Source organism: Micrasema longulum, unplaced genomic scaffold (assembly GCF_059751315.1).
Source record: "Micrasema longulum isolate JH-2025_06_02 unplaced genomic scaffold, ASM5975131v1 h1tg000286l, whole genome shotgun sequence".
Taxonomy (NCBI): domain Eukaryota; kingdom Metazoa; phylum Arthropoda; class Insecta; order Trichoptera; family Brachycentridae; genus Micrasema; species Micrasema longulum.
In genome coordinates this window covers 102,876-128,120 of record NW_028277490.1, presented here as the reverse complement: position 1 = coordinate 128,120, position 25,245 = coordinate 102,876, and the positions used below count along the sequence as shown (strand labels likewise).

At 31.9% G+C, this 25,245-nt stretch overlaps 1 protein-coding gene across 1 annotated transcript in view; it reads right to left on the bottom strand.

Moving 5' to 3' along the window:
* Positions 1 to 11,451, bottom strand: part of lobo (coiled-coil domain-containing protein lost boys) — a 46,082-nt gene extending 34,631 nt beyond the window's left edge. The window contains exons 1-2 of the mRNA XM_088224470.1: positions 11,425 to 11,451; positions 7,569 to 7,802 (exon numbers count right to left, since the gene is read on the bottom strand). Of these exons, the coding sequence (XP_088080596.1) occupies positions 7,569 to 7,802; positions 11,425 to 11,451 (261 nt within the window). The remainder of the gene's footprint in view (positions 1 to 7,568; positions 7,803 to 11,424) is intronic.
* Positions 11,452 to 25,245: the final 13,794 nt, after the last annotated feature.

The following is a 25,245-nucleotide window of genomic DNA, read 5'->3' as shown; positions in this document are numbered from 1 at the left end:
ACGTCGAAAGTTATTTGTGATTGAGCTACTGGGCCCGTATTACTATGGAAAAAAAGCCTTTATCTTCAAATTTATCTACAAAACAAATTTAAGGTTTCTGTATGATAAATAGAAAAACCTTTTTTTGCAAACATATTCAAAATACAGGCCTGTTGACTACTGCCAACAGGCCGGCTTCTCCTGAAGAGTTTTGAATGGTTTCCTCTCCACATGAGCAAATGCTGAGAAGTTCCTGATTGGCCCACATTAGTATATCCCTCCTGATCCCAACAGTTTAGATAAATTTGAAGAAATTTTATTGCAGAAAAATCCACCTTGTGTATTAAAAGCAAGGAAAATAATAAAGCAACTCCTTATAAAATAAAAAAAAATTACAGGTTACCAACGAATATTTTTTTAAATTTTCAAACAAATATACACATTTTCGTACATAAATATAGATTTTACTTCTTACCTTCTCGATATTTACCGATGAAGATAAACTTTGTAATCGCGGCCCTGAAGCGTACGGCTCATCGCATTGCCTTCCAGGTAACAAAAATGATCCAGATACTCGGCAATTTGTGCGTCGATCCAGCGCCCCATGCACCACTTGGTGCGGATAGATGATGATAATGATACTTGTAAGGTTATTGATTCAAGCCGGTGAAGATTTTGTTCTTCCTATCACGAAGTTGTGCTACCCAACGCTTATAAATTTAGGATAACCAAGCCGCGACCTACGCCATGTAAACCAAATATCTAGAACGGAGTTTTTTAACCCGGGTCCGTAACCCGGATTTAAAAAAATCTAGCGCTACTCCCCCCCCCACCTTCATTTTATTTACCCTTTGCATCGCTCGTCACTGTGACCTCCCCACCCCAAAGTTCCTGCAAAAAGGTCTCCTGATATTTTCCTACTCGTCGCGGAGTCCAATAAGTAAATTCAGTGGGTTTTTATTTTTCTATTTGTTAATATACATAGAATTAAGAATAGTCTAGAACCGCATACGCGTATCAAACAGAAGGCGACTTAACTACTCTTGAACGAGTAATTTTCAACTCGATAAACTTGAACGACTTCAGAATACATGCATAAGGTACATTTTTGGTCTTAGAAAATATGACCACATTTCTGATTATCGTAGGCAACTGAAATGGCTCAAAATTAGACAGCGGAGAGACTATCACTCCCTCTCACTTCTGTTTAATCTACTTCACAGTCCTAACGCTCCTATATACCTGCGTGAAAAATTTCAACGCTTATCAGTTCATGGTTTACCTCTTCGTTCTAATTCTCAAGGCAATCTCTTAATACCCATCGACAATTCCTCTTTCTTCTCTAACTCATATAGTGTCCATACGGCTCGACTGTAGAATCATCTCCCATCTACCATCAAAGATGTTACTACATTATCTCTGTTTAAATCACGTCTGAAGAAACATCTCCTTTCTCTTCCTTAATCTCTCCTCCTTTCCTTTTTCCTCTTTCCTCTTTTTTCCTTTTTCCCATTGGGTTTTAATTTCGATTTAAGGTAATTTATAAACAAATACGTTTATTTCTATTTTTGTATATCTTTAGCTTTTTAATTTTTTTTTCTATTGAATATGTTCTGTGACTTGAATTATAAAAATAAAACTTTTATTTTATTGGTTGGTTGGAATAAATTGCCATTTGACAATAAACCCGCCAATGTACAAATAACATTATGTACAAAAAGTTAAATAAAATAAATAATTTTGCGTTTTGACCCAATAGTTTCTTTGTAAACGTCGCTCAGTACGCAAGCCCTGATTTGAATTCAACCATGCCGTGTTGTGTCGTTTTGAAATACTGCTGAAGTGTAGAAACAAGATGAGATCACATTTCATGTGTAACTAGCAGATGCATGTGTAAGTAGCAAATGCATTACTTAAAAATTGAATAATTTTTCCATCTGTCAGATTGTCGAAAAAAACAAAATTGACATTTTGTTAATGTTGCTAGGGTAGTCAAATTTTTTACGCCAGTTTGCTAATCTAATGAAAATTAAAGCTCTCGGATTAAACAACGCCGTGGTGGACATTTGACCAAAATTATCTTTAAAACATAAAAGTTGATTAAACATGACATAAAAATATCTTTTAAAAAAATATATAATTATCTTACATGTTAGGCTTGTAAGTGTGTAAGTGTGTTAGGCTTGTATTTTTGCGATCTGGCAACATTACGCGGTGACTTCAAGTATGCGCGGGGCGAAATTGGGGCAGAGTGGGAAGATTTTTGGACACAGTCCGATGTATTCAAATATGATTCTACGCTCCTTCTGGACTATTCTTAATTCAATGATTTTAGTATTACCAAAAATCCAGTAAAATGAAATAAGTAAGAAGAAATTATAAAGAATGTTAGGAGAGAATCTGATTGGGATCCATAAAAAGGGAATGTTTGTAAACATTAAAAAAAATATTTTTAAACACAAAAAAACAACATCCTGTCATTTTTTTGTACATGCATTCTCATCGAATGCAACCCAGGTAGGTCGATGAAAAAAATATTAATCCTTCTAATTTTTTTTTACGGATTCGATTGATTTTTTTAATAACTACGAACACTCGCAGCGGTAAGATCTACATTTCGCTGAAAACTGCACGTAAATCGGTTAAGCCGCTTAGGATGAGTTCAGTGACATCACACGTACATAAGAATTAGAAAGATAATTTTTTTTATAGGATAATATACCTGTATATGTGTACACTACACACAAATATATAAGTATGATATTTTTTTAACGACTCGTTCAAATATGCCTATGGGCATAGTGATGGCTGTTGTAAACCAGCGACAAATTTGTAAATGCCTAAACTTTCATATTTCTTTCTTAAAAAGGTTCACTACCTTTCCCGTTTTATTTATCATTCTTTATGACACATTATTTTTCTCTCACCAAGTCACATATGTTGTTCAAAAATGGATTATTTTTCATGTTAATTTTTATCGGAAATTCCAACCAAGCAGAAAGGACTTGCAACCTAATAATAATCGCGAATATTGTTAACCCTTTCATACACAAAACAGCTGTAACAACCATTATTTTTTTAAATATTTTTGTCATAAAAATTCAAAATTGTTTAAAATATTGTTTGATCCTAACCAATCCGTACAAACAAACTGTAAACTTGTTTTTGCTAAAGCATTATTTTTATTGTTTAATTTGTCATTGACATCGGGCATGTTTCCTGATATTTGGAAGATATCCTTTATTATACCAATTCTTAGGAACGGCGTTGATCTGATATCGCAAAAAAACGAAAACAATCTGCAATTTAATGTACTCTACACTAATTTTTCTAAGGTCTTCGACAAAGTCGGTCGTAACATTCTATACTGTAAACTTTATGCTCTTGGCATTAGAGACCCGTTCCTGTCGTTTCTAAAATCCTATCTCTCCCAAAGAAAACAAAGTGTCATGATTGATAATTTCACCTCAAACAGTTTTATGGTTACATCAGATGTACCGCAAGGTACTCACTAAACAGATGGAAGAAAATAACGATCCTGACAGATTGCAAATCTAGAGTCCATGCAATAACTGACCGAAATTCAGTCAACCCCATTGTAATGGACATAAGAACAGATATCCAGAAGCTACGATGCAGACACCAGGACGTGTACATCGGCTGGATACGGGGACACTGCGGAATCCTTGGCAACGATAAGGCTGAAGAAAAGGCTCGGGAGGCTACGCTTAAGAAAACAGCCCCCGATTTCACCGATTTTCCGCTTAGTTTTGCCAAAAGGAAAATAAGAAGCAGGACCCTTCAACTCCGGAACGATCGCTATTTGAGTAAAACAACCGGAAGTGTAACTAAAATGTTTTTCCTACAATTTTCCATGCTTATAATTTCAGAAAAATGCAGAATGCTGACAACGAGCTCACCCAGATGCTAACGGGTCATGGTGGGTTCATGAGCTACCTGCATCGCTTCAAGCTCTCCGAGATCGACGACTGCCCATGCGACAGTGAAACTCCTCAAAATGTCCCTCACCTGTTGATGCATTGCCCCTTTTTCAGCTTTCAAAGCTGGAGGCGCGATGCAGAGGCCTGGGTGAAGATCTATGCGACATCCCATCGGTGATAGGTAATAAAGAACTCACACGAGAGGTAGTATCATACATGATAAATATAGTGCTGGCAATTGGTAAAATAAACCAAAGTAGGGATCAAAATGTCGAACACTCCTCTAGTGGAACGGAAGGCCTGTTGATTATTGCCAACAGGCTGGCTTCTCTTGAAGAGTTTTAAGTGATTTCCTCTCCACGTGAGCAAATGCTGAGAAGTTCCTGATTAGCCCATATTAATATATTCCCCCTGATCTCAATAGTTTAGATAAATTTTAAGATATATAATTGCAGAAAAATTCACTTTTTGAAATATAAACCTTGAATAGTATAAGCAAGGTAAATTAAAAAAGATCCTCATTTAGCCCCCCTTCTTTTTAATTGATTTGTTAATGATGTTGTCAATTCGTTCTCAACCACAAAATTTTGGCCTTTTTGCTGACGATAATAAGATTCTTAAAGTAATTAAAAATGTTAGTGACTGTTTTGCTCTACAATATGATATTGATTATTTTCATGACTGGCGCAAAAAAATAACATTAAATTAAATATCAATAAATGCAAAATAATTTCTTACCGTAAATGTAAAAAAAATATTACCTTCGATTGTAAACTTAATGACCAAATTCTTTCCCTTGTAACTTCAATCAGAGATCTCGGGGTGATTCTAGACAACAAACTAAATTTTCATGAACACATTGACTATATCATTTACAAATCTCTCAAATTCTTTGGATTTTTTAATAGAGCTACATCCAACTTTGAAAATATATTAAACACTTTACCACTCATTGGTTCGTCCCATTCTTGAATACGTAATATGGCCTCCTTCATATGTTATTCATATAAATCGCACCGAATCAGTTCAGCATAAATTTACAAGAAAAATCGCGTACAAACTAGGAATGACAGGAGGTCCAAATAGGAGATAATGATAACTATACCGACATGGAACTTTTCCTGAAAATATCCAGTCTCTCACAACGTCGATTTAATGCAGACTTAATTTGCATGTTTAAGATACTTAATAGTTTATTTGATGTCCAGACAATTCTCCAACAAATATCTCTTAATGTTCCTTCACGTAGACTCAGAAATAATGAAATTCTGTTTCTCGGTCATCATAAGACAAATTATGGTTTCCATGCGCCTCTACCTATAATGATTAGATTTGTAAATGAAAATCAAGATCTAAATTATTTTGATTGTAAATTGAGTTTTTTTACAAATAGGCTGAAGAAATATTCCCAGTAAATTGACTGTATAATTGTAGAATTAACGTGGATTCCATAATGCCTGTCTAATGTATTAACTTGTCTTTTCTTTTCGTTGTTGTATTCCTTCTTTTTTTTGTTACTCTATTATTATTGTTTTTCGTTTTATAATTAGTTTAAATTGGACATTGTCCGTAAATTTGTTAAAAAAATAAAATAAAATTATGTAGGGTTGAGATACGCATCATTATCATTCCAAGTCCGCTCCCTAGTTGGAGCATATGGTATCCACAAAGAGCCTCCATGCATCTCTATCGGCTACCAACGCATTTGCGTCCTCCCAAGTCAGGTTCTTGTCCCAAAGTTCTGACATGAACTGCCGACGAACAGTCAGCAGTGGACGTCCACGACGTCGAGAACCTGATGCCTTGTAAAATAGGCAAGCGTGGTTAAGGCTCTCCGAAGGTATCCGCAGTACATGGCCTAGCCAACTGTATCGCCTCCGCTTGATGACAGATGTCACCAAAATTCGCTGCGTCCGTTCTCTTATTACTTCATTCCTCATAAAGTCATACCATCGCACACCCAAGATTCTTTTGACACCTATTTTTGAAACTCAGAATTATGCTGTTTTGGGCCCTAGTAACGTGCCGAGATTCGCATCCTTAGATGAGAATAGGTGTTATGCGGGCGTTATATAGACGGCATTTGGTTTTCACTGAGTAAATATCCAAGCTCTAAACAGCTTTCATACTGTTGAATGTGGCGCCTGCTACTCCTGCTACTCCAAGATAACTACTATCGACAAAATCAAGAAAGGAGCTCTGCGTTGGTTTGGACATGTAGAGCGAATGGACAGCGAAAGAACGGCTAAAAATATATGCAATGCGAATGTTGATGGATGCAGAAATAGAGGAAGACCGAGTAAGACATGTCATTACCAAATCCAACAAATACTTCTAGATGGACATGTTAAAAGTCGTAATAATCAGCGCGCGTGCACGGGAAGATGTATGAATGTAGAGAAAGCGAGATCTGTGTGCAAAAATAGAGTGATGTGGCGTTCTATTCTCTCTGCCCACCCTTACGGGGGAACGGCGTGGTGGTTTGTTTGTTGTGTTTATTTGTTTGTGTTGAATACCCATCACAAAGTGTAATAATCAAATAAATATTTTTTGCATAATTTTTAGTGTCCAGGGGTGCTATTCTGGACCACTCTCGTGGCACGAGAAAACAGTTTTACTTGTGTATTTTGTATGTAAATACACGAGATAATACGGCCGCGATAGCGTTTGGAATACCAGCCCAGAAGAGGGAAATATCACATACTACGAATACCGATAAAAATATATAAAATGGATTTAAAATAATTAATTGTATTTTCGAAATCAATATGGAAATTCTGGAGAAATGTTTCATACATAAATGTAAAAAAGAAATTCAATTAAAAAACGTCGCTGGAAAAACGCAACATGTTTGGCCTTGACGGTTGTGACGTCAAGATTTGTGACAATGTTCTTAACAAATTTGAATAGGCAGGAACAAATAAACATGAATCGTGACGTATTAGGGGCGTGGCCAATGGAATGACCGCTTTTTGCGGTAATTCAAAATTACAAATTAAACAATATTTTTGATGCTACTAATAACAAGCAAAAAACATTTTTTTACAACAGTATTTCATAGACCTTTATAACTTTAAACATGTACAAAAACGAGATATTTCTCTATTATTAAAAAATAGAACCAGAATCTTGGACGAGTACTTTCGACTCGATGGCTGCTCTTAGGTTAAAATACTAACTAAGAAAATCGAGTAGAGATAAGTCTGCCTCGTTGGGTAGTGGTTAGTGCATATTTGAGGTCCTGGATTCTATTTTTGGCAGGGTGGACGTGAAATATTGATTTCAAATGTTGTTTTTTTTTTACATTTATTTTTGCACCACAACAGGGCAGGAGGCCCAATTACAGTGGTGAATTACATCACAGAACACCGGGGCTTGAGAAAAATCACTTTTTTTTGTGTTCTCATCGGGAATCGAACCCGGAACCTTACGTACGTGAGTCAAGCGTCTTGACCGCTACACCATGGAGCATGCAACATGCAATATTTCATTGTTCCTGAACTAGCACCTGACACGTAAGACTAATCACCTTACATGTAACAGATTAGGTCATTTTTTTAGTTATCGCTCTATAGAACTGAGCCATCGAATAATTAATTAATTAATTAATTTAAAAACCGGTCGCGAAGAAAGGGTTGACGAGACCACCTCAACGTGGTAACGGCGATATTTGATAGCGAAACTTTTTGTAGAGATTTCTCCCGGCTGCGGCTGAGCGGCGCTCCGCAAGGACTGAAGGACTACAAGGACTGCAAGGCCTGAGGACGCGGGCGCGGGGACAATGCGAGGTAATGGATACCGCCGCAGGAAGGCGAGGTCCCTGCCCCGTGCCCCGCGGGTCCTGGGACCGCTGGCGCTGATCTGCCGGACAATGGGCAGGAACTGGGAACCGCGAACTGCAAACCCTTGAAACGCGACGCGGTAGATACAGTTTGATGTGATTAAATAGCGATGTTAATATTTTATTTATTTATTTTATTTATCTTATTTATTTTATTTATTTTATTGCTTTTATTTATGTTATTCATTTCGTTTATTTCATTTAATTCATTTATTTAATTTATTTAATTTATTCAATTTATTTAATTTATTTAATTAATTTAATTTATTTAATTTATTTAATTTATTTAATTTATTTAATTTATTTAATTTATTTAATTTATTTCATTCATTTAATTTATTTAATTTATTTAATTTATTTAATTTATTTAATTAATTTAATTAATTTAATTTATTTAATTTATTTAATTTATTTAATTTATTTAATTTATTTAATTTATTTAATTTATTTAATTTATTTAATTTATTTCATTCATTTAATTTATTTAATTTATTTAATTTATTTAATTTATTTCATTCATTTAATTTATTTAATTTATTTAATTTATTTAATTTATTTAATTTATTTAATTAATTTAATTAATTTAATTAATTTAATTTATTTAATTTATTTAATTTATTTAATTTATTTAATTTATTTAATTTATTTAATTTATTTAATTTATTTAATTTATTTAATTAATTTAATTTATTTAATTAATTTAATTTATTTAATTTATTTAATTTATTTAATTTATTTAATTTATTTAATTTATTTAATTTATTTCATTCATTTTATACATTTTATTTATTTTATTTTTTATTTTATTAACATAAACGCCAAATCTGCCTTTTATTTATCTTATTTATTTTATTTATTTTATTGCTTTTATTTATGTTATTCATTTCGTTTATTTCATTTAATTCATTTATTTAATTTATTTAATTTATTCAATTTATTTAATTTATTTAATTAATTTAATTTATTTAATTTATTTAATTTATTTAATTTATTTAATTTATTTAATTTATTTAATTTATTTCATTCATTTAATTTATTTAATTTATTTAATTTATTTAATTTATTTAATTAATTTAATTTATTTAATTTATTTAATTTATTTAATTTATTTAATTTATTTAATTTATTTAATTTATTTAATTTATTTCATTCATTTAATTTATTTAATTTATTTAATTTATTTAATTTATTTCATTCATTTAATTTATTTAATTTATTTAATTTATTTAATTTATTTAATTAATTTAATTTATTTAATTAATTTAATTTATTTAATTTATTTAATTTATTTAATTTATTTAATTTATTTAATTTATTTCATTCATTTTATACATTTTATTTATTTTATTTTTTATTTTATTAACATAAACGCCAAATCTGCCTTTTACAAACATTTATAATATTAACATATTTGGCTTAATATATATATATTTTTTTTTAAAACATGAATTTCCTTATACCCAAAATTTATTTTAAAAAAATGAAACCAAAAATTATGCAAGATTTATATTTAAAAAATTAACCTAAAAATTATACAGCATATTCAGTAGAAAGTTTAAATAATAAAACATTATACAGTAAAACAACAAGAAAATCATAAGTACTGTTTCTCACAGCTAGGCAAAGTGAACAAAAATGCTATTAATATGCGATAAACATACTATTTCCTAGTAATGAATTATACGTAGAGAGTGGACTCCTTTGTTTTAGGAAATTATATTTATTTCAGTATAATTTTGGATATACGAGTACATGAGAAAAGAAATATAAACTTATAGGATTTAAAAGGAAAAACAAAAAATAATAATACATTCATACTAATAAAAATTGAATTCAGTTTTAACACTTGCTCAAAAAATTTATTTAAATTTACTTTGAATTTATTTATTGATATATAAGTTTTAATCGTTTTTAGTTCGTTGGGGAGATTATTGTAATTGTTGACACCTTTGAAGACAAAGCTATTTTGACCTTGACTTGTGTGGAATTTAGGGATTTTAATATTATTTTGGTATCTGAGTTAATTTTTATCTCAAATTCTTTTATTCTTTCTTCTTTATAAATTTGTATAATGGAAATTATTTTATAAATAGTGTCTATTGTATGAGCTTTAAATAATTTATAAACACTTTTCGTATTGAATGCTAAGGGTTTCTTAAAAATTACTTTAATAATTTATCTTTGAACTATTTTAAAAGGGTTTAATATATTGGCATATGCACCACCCCATCCAACAATACCATATTGTAGCAAAGATTGTGCAATTGAGTAATAAGCTATTTTTAAATTATTGATTTTTTTAAATATTCCTAAGTCGAATATATATGTATTTAAATTTTCTGATACGTTTAACTAGTTCACTAATATGGTCGTTCCATTTTAAGTTTTGGTCTATGTATACACCAAGATATTTAATTTTAACTGTGGTATCAAGTACTGAACACGAACATTTACTTTTACTGCTGTCAATGCCCGTTTCACTGTCAGCATACCTCAGTCAATATAGTCAATTTACACAGGGAGAATAGTGAATGTTACACCGTGTGTAAAGTAATCACTTAAACCAGCCAATGACAGGTCGTAAGCCCAGCTCACTAATTTCGGTGAACACGCATTTGCGGTCACAGGCTTTATGGCATGAAATGACCTCCAAATTTAAAATTGATGCAAAACTGTGCGTGTGAAGTGATTTTTCTGAAGAAAAAACTTGAAACCCACCTGTTCTTTAATTAATTTTAATAAATTCTTAGCGTGTAGTGACAAACTGAAAAAGGAAATTCAGTGCTACGGGAAATTAGAAGTAAAAATGTTTACTTACGCACGGTAAAAATTAGAGCATTAATTTAAAAGGTGAAGTTTCTTGAATGAGCATGAAAAAAAATTTTAAACTAACTACTTTGAACGTCGTCTCACTATTCTTTTGTGAAGTAAATTAACTGAAACCAAAATAATAAATATTATCAACAATATTTTGAGTTTGTCCAAATTTTTGTAGACAAGGACTGGATTCAACTCCCTGGGGAGCTCATAACATTAACATATTACAACAGAGATGAAGAACATTTCAGAAAAGGTAATATAGAAGTCTAGGCATCTACAGGGCTTATGACCTGTCATTGGCTGGTTTAAGTGGCAATATTGTTGATAAATTCACCTGGTCCATGAAGAAGTATATAAATTGAAAAAATAAAATTTTCAGGCGTAGGTGAAATAATTCAATCACACGAATCTCAACCGCATAAATAAGGGTTTCAGCCCTTTAACTTCACAAACATCAACAGATGAAAGAATAAATATTAATACATGGTTGAGTTATTTCACCTTCTTACTAGGCAATGCCTGAAAGTACTTTTATTTTTTATGCTTCTTGTATACAGTTAGTTGAATCAACACTCCACAATACGCGGACAATGTAATCCTACCTTAACTCGGGTATTATACTCGTAACTTTTGTATTTGTCTAACGCCGTTTATTTCAAATTGCTTAAACTAGTTTAAAAGACTAACCCTTTGTCTAAAATAGTTTGTAAAAATATCTCAGTGCCAAAAATCACATTTTTTTCCATTTAGTCCAATAAAACTATTAATATTTAGGTCATCTATGTATTTAGAGATTTAATTTTCCCTAATAATATTGGGATAAATCTGGAGTTGAACCGTTACTGTCTGGGCTGTGTGGTATGGAGTCATTTAGATGCATTTTAAGTGAAGGATTATCTTCTATCATCGATGAACCAATTTCCGTGAAAAAATCATTAATTTTTGGCCTATTTCTTTACCAACCGTTAATGTTATATTATCATCAATTATTTTTTTTCGGGAGTTATATACTGAGTTTGTTTTCGGTTTGAAATTTCATGAATCACATTCTATATTTTTTAGGATCTGAGTTTGAATTAAGTAATAGATTGGAAAAAGATTCCCTTTTTACAATTTTTCATTTGAATATTTAGAAAGTTTCTGTATATTATATAATATTTACGTTTATTTTCATTTTTTAAAATTTTTTAAAATTTATTTTTTAACAGCCGGAAAGATCAGAATAAACTTATTTAAACAAATGATAATTTTATAAATTTATTTTTCAAATACAAGAAAATATATGAAAAAATAAAATATTTACACCTAAGCTACTATTCATATATAAACTCTTGATTGAGTAGCCACTCTCTTATTTTGCTCTTGTTACAATTTTTTGTTATAATGTTACAGTTATTTAATAAATGAAAGTTTTCATGATTGCGCCAGTTCAAAAAAGTTAAACTATAAAGAATAAAATAATATAATATAGAAGAAATAAAATAATTAAATAAAAAGAATACTATTATGCATGATGGTCACTTAAAACGCGGCATGTTCACAAATAATAAACTTTAGCTCTATTTTTCTCAAACTGTCCATCCCTACCATCATCCCTTGTTCCCAAAATGCTGTCAATAATCACTATTTCACTAGTGATTAGTGATCCATACTACAATGAGGAATTCCAGCCCAACCCGGAATTAAACTTTAAAAATGTTTCCGTGTACACGTGAATATTAAATTTTTTTGATTTAACCATTTTATTTTTGGTTAGCATTAGGATATTGTATAGTAAATATGAAAACCTATTTATACTCACCCCATCTGACGGAAAATTATTCAAATTTGCAAAATTGATATCGAAAATTGAATGAAAAAAGATTTTCACAACACTATTGTTATCATTAACAAATTACAACAAGGGTGGAGAAAACCTTAAATAAGGGAATACTTGTCATTGGCTGGTTTAGGTTACGTTAGGTTCCTTCTCAAAAATGTTTTCCCCCTCTGTTGCAACAAGTTTGATCTTAATAACTCCATTTTTTTTGCATATTAAAAAAGTTTGTATTTTAACATTTGCAAACAACAATTATTTTTAATGGATACTAAATTGATTGACTTCCCTACAATTTCTTAATATCTACATATTAACTTATTTTTAAGTCAAAGAGCTGAAACATTTATTGTTGTGAAGAGATTCATCTGACTGAATTATTTCACATACTAGGCAACGCCTGAAAACAATTTTCCAATTTTTAAACTTCTTCTTGGATCAGTTGGTTTCATTACAATATTTGAGTTTGTCCAAATGTTCGTAGACAAAAGACTGGATTTCACACCTTCGGGAGTCATTAAGATTAACAAATTACAACAGGGGTGGAGAATACCATAAATAACGGAATATGGAAGTCTAGGCAATTACAGGGCTTAAGACCTGTCATTGCTATTGTTATCTGTCAAAAGTATCTTCTTATATTGCCTGAACTCCCCTTAAAATCTTATGAGAATATGTAGTTATAAATGGTATTATGTTGTAAATAAGCAGTTACTTATGTATAGTGTATGGTGTATGTGATATTAAATACTAACACACTAACTTGTATATAGTACAAAGTAAGTATAATCTGAAATTTGACACTGGCTAGAACGCCCAGTTAGGAAGTGGAAAAGCCAATAAAAATCTAAGAAGAAGAATATTGCCTCAACTGTAAACATATGTGTGTGGCCCGAAAAAAAAGAAATAGTATGGCTGGATTAGTGAATAAATTCAGTGCCCTATGTACCAATACGCGCGAATAATGATAAATATGATGAGTATTGCACCGCTATAGGTGAAATACAAATATGTTGGCAAAAATAATAAATTGTTTCAGATTTTAAGGCAAGTGTTTTGATGGGCGGTTAAAAAAGTAACTGGCCCATTCATGGCGTAACAATGACAACAAAAGTGATTCGTTCGCAGGCGACTGTGGGGGGGCTACTGGGGGCTGGGGCTGAAGGCCAGGGGCTGAGGGCTGAGTGCGGGGGCGGCCCCCGAGTTGAGTAAGGCTCTGTCAATGAGCCACCTGTTGCCAGAAGAGATAATACTAAATAACTTTTATTTAATGAACGAGAAATGAAGCGAGTTATGAAAGTTGTAACGATACGCCAGAGTTTAATACGTTGGGTTCTTATTTCTAACAGTAATGTCCGATAACTTTTACAGCATCACTAATATTATTCGATGTTATTAGTATTTAACATACGTTAAGAAGGTACGCGGAGCCAGACAATTGTAATGGATAGGTGTTTGAACATTGTTTTTCTGTCATTCTCTTGCAAATGCCTCCTCATTACTACGGGAAAAGACAACTGCACGTCGGACTTATTATGCCGAACTAAAAAATCGGCGTTTCATAAAAAACGAAAAAAACGTTGACCCTTTTTCCGCAACCAAAAATAAACCGATTTGGTTGTATTTTTATGATAGAATAGATCAGAATGAGATTTTCTGTATCGGTACCTTTTGCGTTTTTCAAAATTATTTATCATATTAGAATACCGTATGTTCAAAGACAGCAGATAAAACTGCACGTTTTTTTATTTATTTATTATATGTACGGCCAAAGCCAATTACAACAGTTACATGAAGAAACATATTTACAAGAAACAGAACAAAAATAACTATGTAGCAAAGACAAACAAAGGCAATAATCAATGGTAAACAATATGTTTATAAACACGACAAACATATAAGACTTCGATCTGAACCAAGCCAATCCATCTTCATCCCACACTGTTTTAGTGGCGAAGAGATCTACGAAAATTCGGAAGATCTGTCTCAAAGAATTCTAAGTTATGTGACGAATTGACTGATCTGCATATTCTTGACATTGGGAGAGAAAAACAAAAGTTGTCCTTAGAAGATTTGACAAATAGCAGATGTTGACTTCTGGTGACACGGTTGGGAACGTGAAAAGAAATTGATTTCAACAGAGATGGGACATCACTTATAGCAATAAGTATTTTTAAAATGCATATAATCTACCTCAGTTCTACGTTTCTCCAATGAAGACAGATTCAGAGATTGCTCTATTTCAAATATTGCATTTAGACAGCTTTTCTTTTTTTATATTTTTCCTGTAGTTTCGTACAAATTGTAAAAATTTATACTCATTCATTTTTTTTATTTTTATATATATTTGGACCCCTGTATGTAGCCTGGAATGGCGACCCAGAACGGGTAGAAGAAGTGTCGGCAGGCCTCAGACAAGGTGGTCTGATGACATAAGACGAGTTGCAGGAAGTGGTTGGATGCGGTTAACTCAGGATAGGGAAATATGGAGACTAAAGGGGGAGGCCTATGTTCAACATTGGACAACAGACGGCTGATGATGATGATGATGATGGTGATGTAGCCTTACGTGTCATTTACAAGGCTAAAGTACTCGGAAAAATCGTTTTTGTTTGTCTTGGAAATGGGATGTTCGATCACTGATTTTAGTTTATTACCTTTATGAGTCCAATCACCATTGTTGCAAAGTTCAAGAATAATGGCGCGTGATAACTACTTTTAACTACAGTGTGGATATCTGTTAAGGATATTCCATCTTTCCTGCATTCTGCTTCAAGATTATGGCGTTGTAAACTGAAAAATGGGCACTGAAATAACAGATGTTCGATACTCTGAAGAAATATCATCGCATGGACAATAGTCATCATTCCTTAATTTAAACCTATATAGATAACTTCTCATAGCTCCGTGTCCGGTAAAAATTTGGGTCGTTTCGAAAGTACTTTGGTGATGATGACGGAAGTTTGCAGCGTTGGGAAAAACATTTTAGTGATTTTACCTGTAGAAGATGCGCGGTAATGATCCTCTCAACGCTGCCACGCATTCTATTTATCATGCAACTTAATTTTACTTTATGGATAAAATGTAATTTAAATGTTTACTTCCCATTGTGACAAAGGCCCAGGGACAGTATAATATTACAGCGTAAAACTACAAAATTTTGAGTTTGTCCAAATGTTTGTATCCAAAAGACTGGGTTTTACCCCCCTGCGAATCATCAATATTAACAAATTACAACAGGGATGGAAACGCAATCTCAAAATATTGTAATAAAACTAACTGGTCCGAGAAGAAGCTCAAAAATCGGAAAAATATTTTCAGGTGTTGCCTAGTATGTGAAATATTCGATCAGATGAATCTATTCACAACAATAAAGGTTTCAGCTCTTTAACTTCACTCAAATAAACAGATGGAAGAATAGAAGAAATATGGATGTTCAGACATAGGCAAACGGGTTTATGTTACACAGGGTTGTAAAGCGGCCACTTAAACCATCCAATGCAAGGACATAAGCCCTGTAAATGCCTAGATTTCCGTATTTCCATTTATGTTTTTCATTTTTTAAAAATGTTTTTATTATTTTATTTTATTTTTATAGCTGAGCATGTTTTTCATTCTTTATTTTAATTCTTAACTTTTTATTACTTTTACAAATTTTCTTTATTTTTTTACTTTTATTTTAGTTTTTAAACATCTTCTATTTATATTTTTTTCCTTCTCTTTTTTGTACTTTAGTTAATAATCTTACGTATAATTTCTTTATAATATGGAAACTTCACTGGTCGATTAGAGTTAAGTCTAACTGAGTAAAATAAAAAAAAATATGTAACCGTACTGTATGTTTCCTAAATAAAAGAAAATAAAAAAATAAAAAAATTCCTCCTCAAAAATCTTTTCCATCCCTGTTGTGATTTGTTAAGCGTACAACTATCTTTTGACGAATCAAGAGTGCTTTTTCAAAGAGCCCTAAGTCAAAATTAATGAGTTTTAAAGTAAGAATGCCATTGTAATCGCAATTAAATGTTGCATGAGCAGAAAGAAAACTTGTTCACTAACTGTCATCACATTTTTAAAATATCATATATTTCCTCAAAATGCGTTGATGATGGCAAATTACTCATGCGTATTTAAGTATGTAATTGGATTGATTCACTAGAGTCTAAAATCGCTTTGCTTTGAAATGTCAAAAAAAATACTTGATCTGGCGAAAACGGACAAAACTAAAATGACTGTTCTTTTAATTTTTAATTTTGTTTATTTATTTTATTGTAGAAGTACATGTTAATAAAAATTTGATACATAAAAAAGAAATATCCCTAATGAACATCAATTAAAGATCAATCCTACTTAAAAATAATTATCTTTACATAAACAATTACAGTCAAAATAAAGAGCAAAAGTTAGCCTGAATCCGTTAAATTAAAAAAAGAAAAAAAGAAATATGATATATATAATGAAAATAGTAAACATTCAAATCAAATTTGAACACATTATTTACAGAACATTAATAAAAAACTCTTGATTAAGACGCCAATTTTTAATGTTATTCTTATTACATATATATAATTAAACCATATTAGGAATTCAATTAAAAATGTAGGGTACAATATAATTCAATGTTCTACCGCCATATTTCTAACTAATTTTAGGGATCACGAAACCATCATTATTTGTAAAGCGAATGTTGTGATTATAATTTTTATGAATTAAAAAAATATTAGAATGATTTTATTGCTCTAGACTACCTTTTAAACTTAGGCCACTTTGAAAAATCACTTTTTAAACATTTTACTTTGATCCTGCCAGGAATCGAACCCAGGACCTCAAGTGGGCGAACACGCGAACCACTGCACATGCAAGGCGAACTTTTCCCGCTCGTTTTCGTTTTTCAACCAAGTGTTTATCATGGTAAGGATTAGTTGAATCCTCCCCTCAGCGAAATTCCAAAGGTGAAACAATTATTTTATTTTAATAACGTGTTTTGAAATTATTCATTGAAAAAATCAAATTTACGTGAGCATTATTAATTTGTACCGCACGTGTTCAAACGCCGTCCGAAAACGTGATCGTATCACTTTACGCTAATAACTTAGATAAAATCCAACCCGCGACCCATGCATGTGGCGAAAGACAGTCAAATACAGTAAAACGTCAACTATCCGGAATGAAGAGTGGTAGACGTTATCCGGATATGCAGAAATCCAGATGGTTGGATTAACCATTAAATTAAATCAATATTTTGAAAGAAATAAGAAAATTGACTACACGACCACTTTTTATTTCTTTTGAGATAATAAAGCGAGTGAGAATTTCAACCTTGTGGGAAATTGGATAAAACAATGTTTACGTACGTGCGGTAAAAAATAAAGCATTAAAAGGTACGGCAAAGTTTCTTGAAAACGTAAAATAAAAAATATTTCTATAAAACATTTTGTAGAAGATCGATGTCAATTAAAAAATATATTTATTGAACTATTTTATATACTCACACATATGTGTAGTATATTATATAATATACGAATATTAATACAAAACGTTACCACGTTTTCTATTAATATTCGTTATCAAATATTTCATTATAACGCCACGAAATGGCTGAAAAATTGCTGTCCCGTAATAATTGCGATTTACGAAATTTGCCCTTTTAGATCCAAGCCACAGATAATTTATTGCGCGGGTTGTATTTACTTATTTGCTTCAAGTTAAATGCAAAGAAACAGTCTACAATATATTATTATAACATTATTTGGTTAATTTTGTTGAACAATGTTGTAATTTGTTTAAATTAAATCAAAATCTGAACAAATGTTTTTTTTTCCTTTTAGGTAAGTGGCTATATTTTGAATGCAGTGGTATTTTGTTCTCTCCTCACATTCAAATTTTCTTTATAAAAATGGATTATTTGCAAGTCATTTATTACATACTGTCTCAATTATACTACTGTCTCAATTATACTACCTACTGTGAAAATACTAGTATTTTGTATAATGTGATTTTATAAAATAAAAATAAACTTGTTTTTCGTATCAACTTTGAACGACGTTGCCAGTTCATATGAATCGACCGGTCAATGGGTTAAGTACAAAAAATTGTAGCAATATATAAGAACCTGCTGACGAGTTGTATGCTTACAATTCAGCATGACTTTAATTTTAAGACTATTGTGTAAATATTTTGAAGAAAAAAATAACGCTCATAAGAGAGTTGTGAAAGATTTCAGGTTTACAGTACGTCAGCGAACCAATCGGCAGAACTGACCGAGAAGATGCGGAAGTAAACTTGAGACGTCACACGCGGAGTAATTTCGGGAAAACAAAACTTGAAAAAATTATAGCGCTTGTAATACGATACATAAAAATAAAATTAATTAAATGTGGTTTTGCTTAGTTTAATAGTCTATTAAAAAAATCGTAATAAAACACTGTTTATTCCATTTTACAACTCAAAATCATATTTCCCTTCTTCTTCCCTTAGTGTAATGTTTCATAATAAATATTGTAATCTTGACGAATATAATAACTGTGAAAAAATTAAGTCTGAAAGGTGCATAAAATACATGGGAGTAATCATTGACTGTCAACTTAAATGGACTAATCATCTTGAAATAATTGTTATTAAACTGAGATATTTAACCTATGAGTTCAAACGACTAAGTATTTACGCCCAACTAAATACTATAAATATGGTATATTATGCACTTGTACAGTCATCGCTTTCCTTTGGAATACTTGGATGGGGGAACTTACAACAACCATATTAAACCATTAGAAACTATTCAAAACTTGTATTAAAAATAATGCTTCAAAAAATCACACTTTTCCCTCTTTCCATTTGTTCCAAGAAGCAAAACTTTTAGATATAAGACAAATATATTGTTTTCAATGTTTAAAATAAATATTTAAGAACCAAAATTTATTTACAAGTAATTCCAATAGATCAAGTCAAAGAAGGAATCGTGTGTTAGAAATATCACATTGTAAAACGAGGCTCGCACAGAAACATGCGTATTTTATAGGCCAAATTTTTTTGTGGACCGTTAAGACCATGGAGTAAAGTATTAAGAAGTTGGGAAATAATCTCTCTGCTTCATAATTTTTAACTTTTTCGGTTGCCTACGATAATCGGACCATGTTTCTTAAGACCAAAAATATCCATATTTTCTCATACTGGGTCCTGCAGATCGAATAAACAACTTGCTAGAATTAATATTACTGGAATTTCTAGATCTAGGTTCTGCAAAACAGATTATGAAACACCTAAACACATTACATTTCATTTTATTTTTGCACCACAACAGGCCAGGAGGCCCAATTACAGTGGTGAATTACATCACAGAACACCCAGGCTTGAGAAAAATCACATTTTTAATTTTTGTGATCTCACCGGGAATCGAACCCAGAACCTTCCGAGCGTGAGTCAAGCGTCTTGACCACTATACCACGGAGGCCGCCAATGTGAATGTGATGCTTTATATCTTAAAAGAATTTGCATCCTTGAGGAACAACTAGTTAAACCTGAGGATTAACATACTCGTATTACAACAAAGATGAACGTTTTGGAGAAAGGAATATGGAAGTTCAGGCATCTTCAGGGCTTGTGACCTGTCATTGTCTGGTTTAGGTGACCACTCAACACACTGTAATATTGACTGTTCTTGAGAAGGTAATACGGAAGTCTTGGAATTTACAGGGCTTATGACCTGTCATTGGCTGGTTTAAGTGGCCACTTTACACACTGTGTAACACTCACCATTTTCCCTATGTTTGAACATCTATATTTCTTCAATTTTTTCATTTGTTGATTTCAGTAAAGTTAAAAGAGTTAAAACCTTTACCGTTGTGAAGGGATTCTGGCAACGCTGGAAATCAATTTTTCGATTTTTAAAATTTCTTCTTGGACCAGCTGGTTTTATTACAATATTTTGAGTTTGTCTAAATTTTTGCAGACAAACTTCTAGATTTCACCCCCTAAGGAGTCATTAGGATTAACAAGTTACAACCGAGATGGAAAATATTTAAGATAAGGTAATATGGAAGTCAAGGCATTTACAGGTCTTATGACTTGTCATTGGCTGGTTTAGGTTAGGTTAGGTTCCTTCTTAAAAAGTTTTCCCCCTCTGTTGCAACAAGTTTGATCTTAATAACTTCATTTTTTTGCAAATTAAAAAAGTTTGTACTTTAAGATTTGCAAACAACAATTATTTTTAATAGATACTAAATTGATTGATTTCCCTACAATTTCTTAATATCCACATATTTACTTATTTTTAATGGATTTTTAGAAACACTTAAATAATTTTAACTGACATTTGATACATTAAAAAAAAGAATTCTTACTCAAAATGCACCACTGTTGGTAAATAGTGCAGAGTTTGACATTTGCATAAAGAATTCTAAATTTAAAAATAATTATTTACTGTTTTGGAATTCGTGGCGCAGGTGGCTAGACGGCCAACTGTGAAATTGGCATCGCGGGTTCGATTCCCACCAGTTGCAAGAAAAAATCGGAGAAAGATTTTTCTCAATTGGTCTGGGTGTTGTGGTGTATTTTTCATTACCTTCTTCCTTATCTCCTCTATCCCACCTGCTAACAAGCCTCAAAATAGAGGCTTAGCGGGTTATTACTTTTAAAAAAAAACCTAAACAAGTACCTAGGTACCTACCAACTGAAATTCAGTATTTGAAAATGAATTATTTTAACTTTTGAAATTCGATCATAAATAAGTACCTGGGTACTTACTTACCAATGAATAGTTACACCATCTTTTTTACGTTTATCCGAACATTTTTACACGCTTTAACGACTCAACCAAGCATTTCAGTTTCAAATTAAATGTCAAATTCGCGTCAAAACCCGGCTGGCGGTTATAGAACGACTAAATACACGTAGAGCAGGACGGGGCGTTTGAACATGAGTTAAGTGTCATAATTTTAGAGGGTTCCGGTTGCGTCTTTGTGTATTATTAGGTAGATGATTTTAATTAAGAACACCGAACCTATTGTTATTGTTACATAAAATAATTATAAAGTAAATTTTTGTAAGTATACTTAATAATGTTTAATGTTAAGAGGAAACGTGGTCCGACTTTTCTTCAAACAGACGTATTCCCGAATTTTCTGCCTAAAAGCAATGATTTTTTGCACACTATAGATATTTGCTATTGGCGTGTCCTTATCGAAACATTTTTATCGGCTGTCTTCGGGTGCACGGTATACAAACTATTTTTGAAAAACACAAAACGTACCGATACAAAAAAAAATTGATCCTCTGTCTAAAAAAAAACAAAATAGGTTGACTTTTGAGGTGCGGAAAAGGGGGATAACGAAACGTCGATTTTATCTATTCTAACAAATGGTCTGACGTACGGTTGTCTTTTTCGCACAGTATCTGGGAGGCATCTGCAAGACAGTGACAAGATAAATGTTCGAATACCTATTTATCAATATTTTTCCACATACCTAAATGCAGAACAAATTCGTCAAAAAACGCTACGATTAACCGTATTATGGATACGTATAACAGGAAATTTAACGAAATATATATATTTACCAAAAATATTAAATTTATCAAAACTGCCATAGGTAATAAATTGTCTTTGTCCGCATCTTTGTCCGCATCCTCCTCTCCGTTGCTCTCTATCCCTGAACATTTATAAGTTTTATAGTGAGAAGATCTTTTAATATAATTATGTATCCCCGTACTGCGGGCCAACTGTTTGTGACACCTGATTTTTTATAATCCGAATCATTTCTATTAAACTTATATGTTAATCTTATTTATATATTATGTAGGTGCATATAATATGCATTTGTGTGTTCGTTTTGAATCAACATTCGCGTATTGTCAAACCTTATTTTATTGTTGTCATTATTTCGTATTTACTGCATTTTGTGGTTACCTACTGTATTGTATAGGACTCGTCGCACATTATTCATTCGATGTGTATCAGTTAAATTTAAAAAATAAAATGCTTTTTTTTTTTGAATACGGTTTTGAAATTTAACATACATAAAAAAATAAAATTAAAAAAAAACAATTTATATCATTTCGTCATTTGAATTTTAACAAAAAGGTTTCTAACTTTTTACTAAGCTCTTTATTGTACCATTTTTAATACAATTTACAAGTTTTAAGCAAATATATTATTTTCATACTTACACACCCATACACACGCACCCTCTCCCTCTTTCATTCCCACACGCACATGTATCCTCTCCCTCATTCATTCACGCATACACACATTCACATACACATGAATACAAACGTCACACAAATACAATTACTAAACTTCTTTTCTTATATATGTCATTATATTTACAGTGGATTTTTTTAATTGGCTTTAGTATTGTTAAGATTTTTCTAATTATTTTGTTTATGTAATAGCTGTAAAAATCCCAAATAAAATGAAATAAAATAAAGTAAATATTCTCTGTCCTCACAATTTATGAAAATCGAAACTAAAAAATAATAATGAATAGATTTGGACAAAACACAATAATTGATATCAAACTTTCGATTGTGTTCGTTTAGTGTATATGTATTTACGAGTATGTATTCAAATCTTGCACTAGCTAAGTATTGCCGGGTTCAGCTTGTTGTAGATAAAAAAATAAAAATAAATTCACAGCACGATATTAGGCACGCACCCTAATAATGCTGATGGCTCTTTTCTATGACGTAGTCGTACTGTACACAAATATACATGAAATAAATAACAAGTTGAAGATATTTCACGTTTCAAATTAAGACAGCGAAATAACGAGACTGAACACGTTCATGTCGGCGCTGAAACACGTGATTACGAAAATATGGCGGCTTACCTTGTGACGTATAATTAAAAGGACGCGTTAAATGCGCCAAGTCGATGGCGTTTCAATGAAGAACTTCAGCCCCACGGGAAATTGGAGACAATAAATGTTTTCTTGCGCGCGGTAAAAATTGGAGCATGAAATTGTGCCCCAAATTTTCTCGAAAATGTACAAAAAAAATAATAAAAAATATTTCAATAAAAACTAACTACTTTGAACGACGTTATTAGTTCATATGAACCGACCAATGATGCGAAAGTTGTGAAAACTGTTTGTGAAAAATAGCCAGAATATTGGACGAGTGTTTTCAACTCGATGGTTACTCTTAGTTAAATATCCTGCAAAAGAAAATCGAGTGCAGATCAGTCGGCCTAACGTTGTTCTTATTCTTAGTGGTAGGGGTTAGTACTATGCAAGCTTTTGACGTCACTGCGACCTGTGAAGATCTATTGTAGGTGAAGGGTATTGTCCTTGGCTCTACCCGATCGAGTTTTTTCAGGGTATGCTTGGCTACAACAGTTAAGATACTAGAAGGAATGTGTATATTTTTTAAAAAGTATTATTAACATTCAAACCACTTAAGCGCTCTGTAAGGTTGCTCTCTCTTTCTTTTATATCTGATATTTTAGTCTTGCATATTTCGTTTCATTATATTTTATATATTGTGGGATGAGTGTTGTTTTATAAGGGTTTCACAATACTTTCTTTTTTAGTTTACTGTTTAGTTACGCTTTTTGATCATGCCAATTTTCTTCAGATGATTATAGATTCGTGCGATAAAGTCAAAGGCAATTTTTCTAAATTAACACTAGACGTCTGCCATGGATTGTCATAGATAAAACTCTATATTTTAATCACAAACGAGAATGCCAACTCTCAAATAGTGGGCCTAATTTGTTCACAGGTTAGAGTATTTATTATTTATTTATTATTTATTTATTTGACTACACATTTTTATCGATTGTTGCGTGGTGTTATCGATAATTCTGAGATTATGATGAGCATTGGTTTGTATGTTCCTGATAATTACCTAAGACAGCGTCAGCATAGATTGTTTCATATTCCAAAATACAGGACCAACCAACCGATGGTTATGCCTGTTGGAAGGGCTACCACTATGCTGAACAACATCGCTATGGATATTGATCTGTTCTATGTATCTGAAGGGGTTTTCCGGAGCAGAATTCTCCTACTACTTTGACATGAATCTCTTTCATGTGTTTTTTTCTTTTTTAAGATATGTACGTATTGAATATATGTTTGTAATGTATATGTTTTATTTAAATAAATGAATTGAATTGTAAAAAAAATTATTGGAATTGAATTGTGACGGGTCCCCGTGAATAGTTCTCGCCCTCGATTACATTTTGCTAAATTTACCCCTCCAAGCCCAGATCTGTAAAGTATCGGGCTATTGGGTAGGGGGCGAGCTCTTTAACATCCTCAGGTTTAACCAGTGGTCCCACGAGGACGAGGCTCCTTTTATGATGTAAAGCACCACATTCACATATAATGTGTATAGGTTTTTCCTCACCTGCACAGCAGAATCTACATCTAGAAGTTTCGGAAAGGTTAATTTTAGCAAGGTGTTGGTTCAATCTGCAGTGCCCTGGGCGGGCTCCAGTGACAACCCTCACTTGTTTCGGCTGATCTTTATTAGGTCAAAATGTAATAGGTAATGGTGTACTTACTAGTTATTGCGTTTGCCTGGCATTAAATAAATAAATATTATAATAAAATAAATAACAATCCATTCTATGTTATTTTATGATGCCGTGTGGATTGCCATGGTGTAAAAATGAACCATCACGTGATATCACGCATTGGTCTCGTTGTTTGGATGGGTACATCATTCTATAGTCCTTAAAATATAACTTGATTAGAATGACAGTTGTCAGAAAAGGTGACGACATAACTTTGTAGTAACGTCTAAGAAGTGATTTATATTGACACACAAAAAATCATTCGTATCTGGCAAGTTTATTTATTTTATAAATACAATACTTGACATTTAAATCAACATAATTATATAAAATCAGC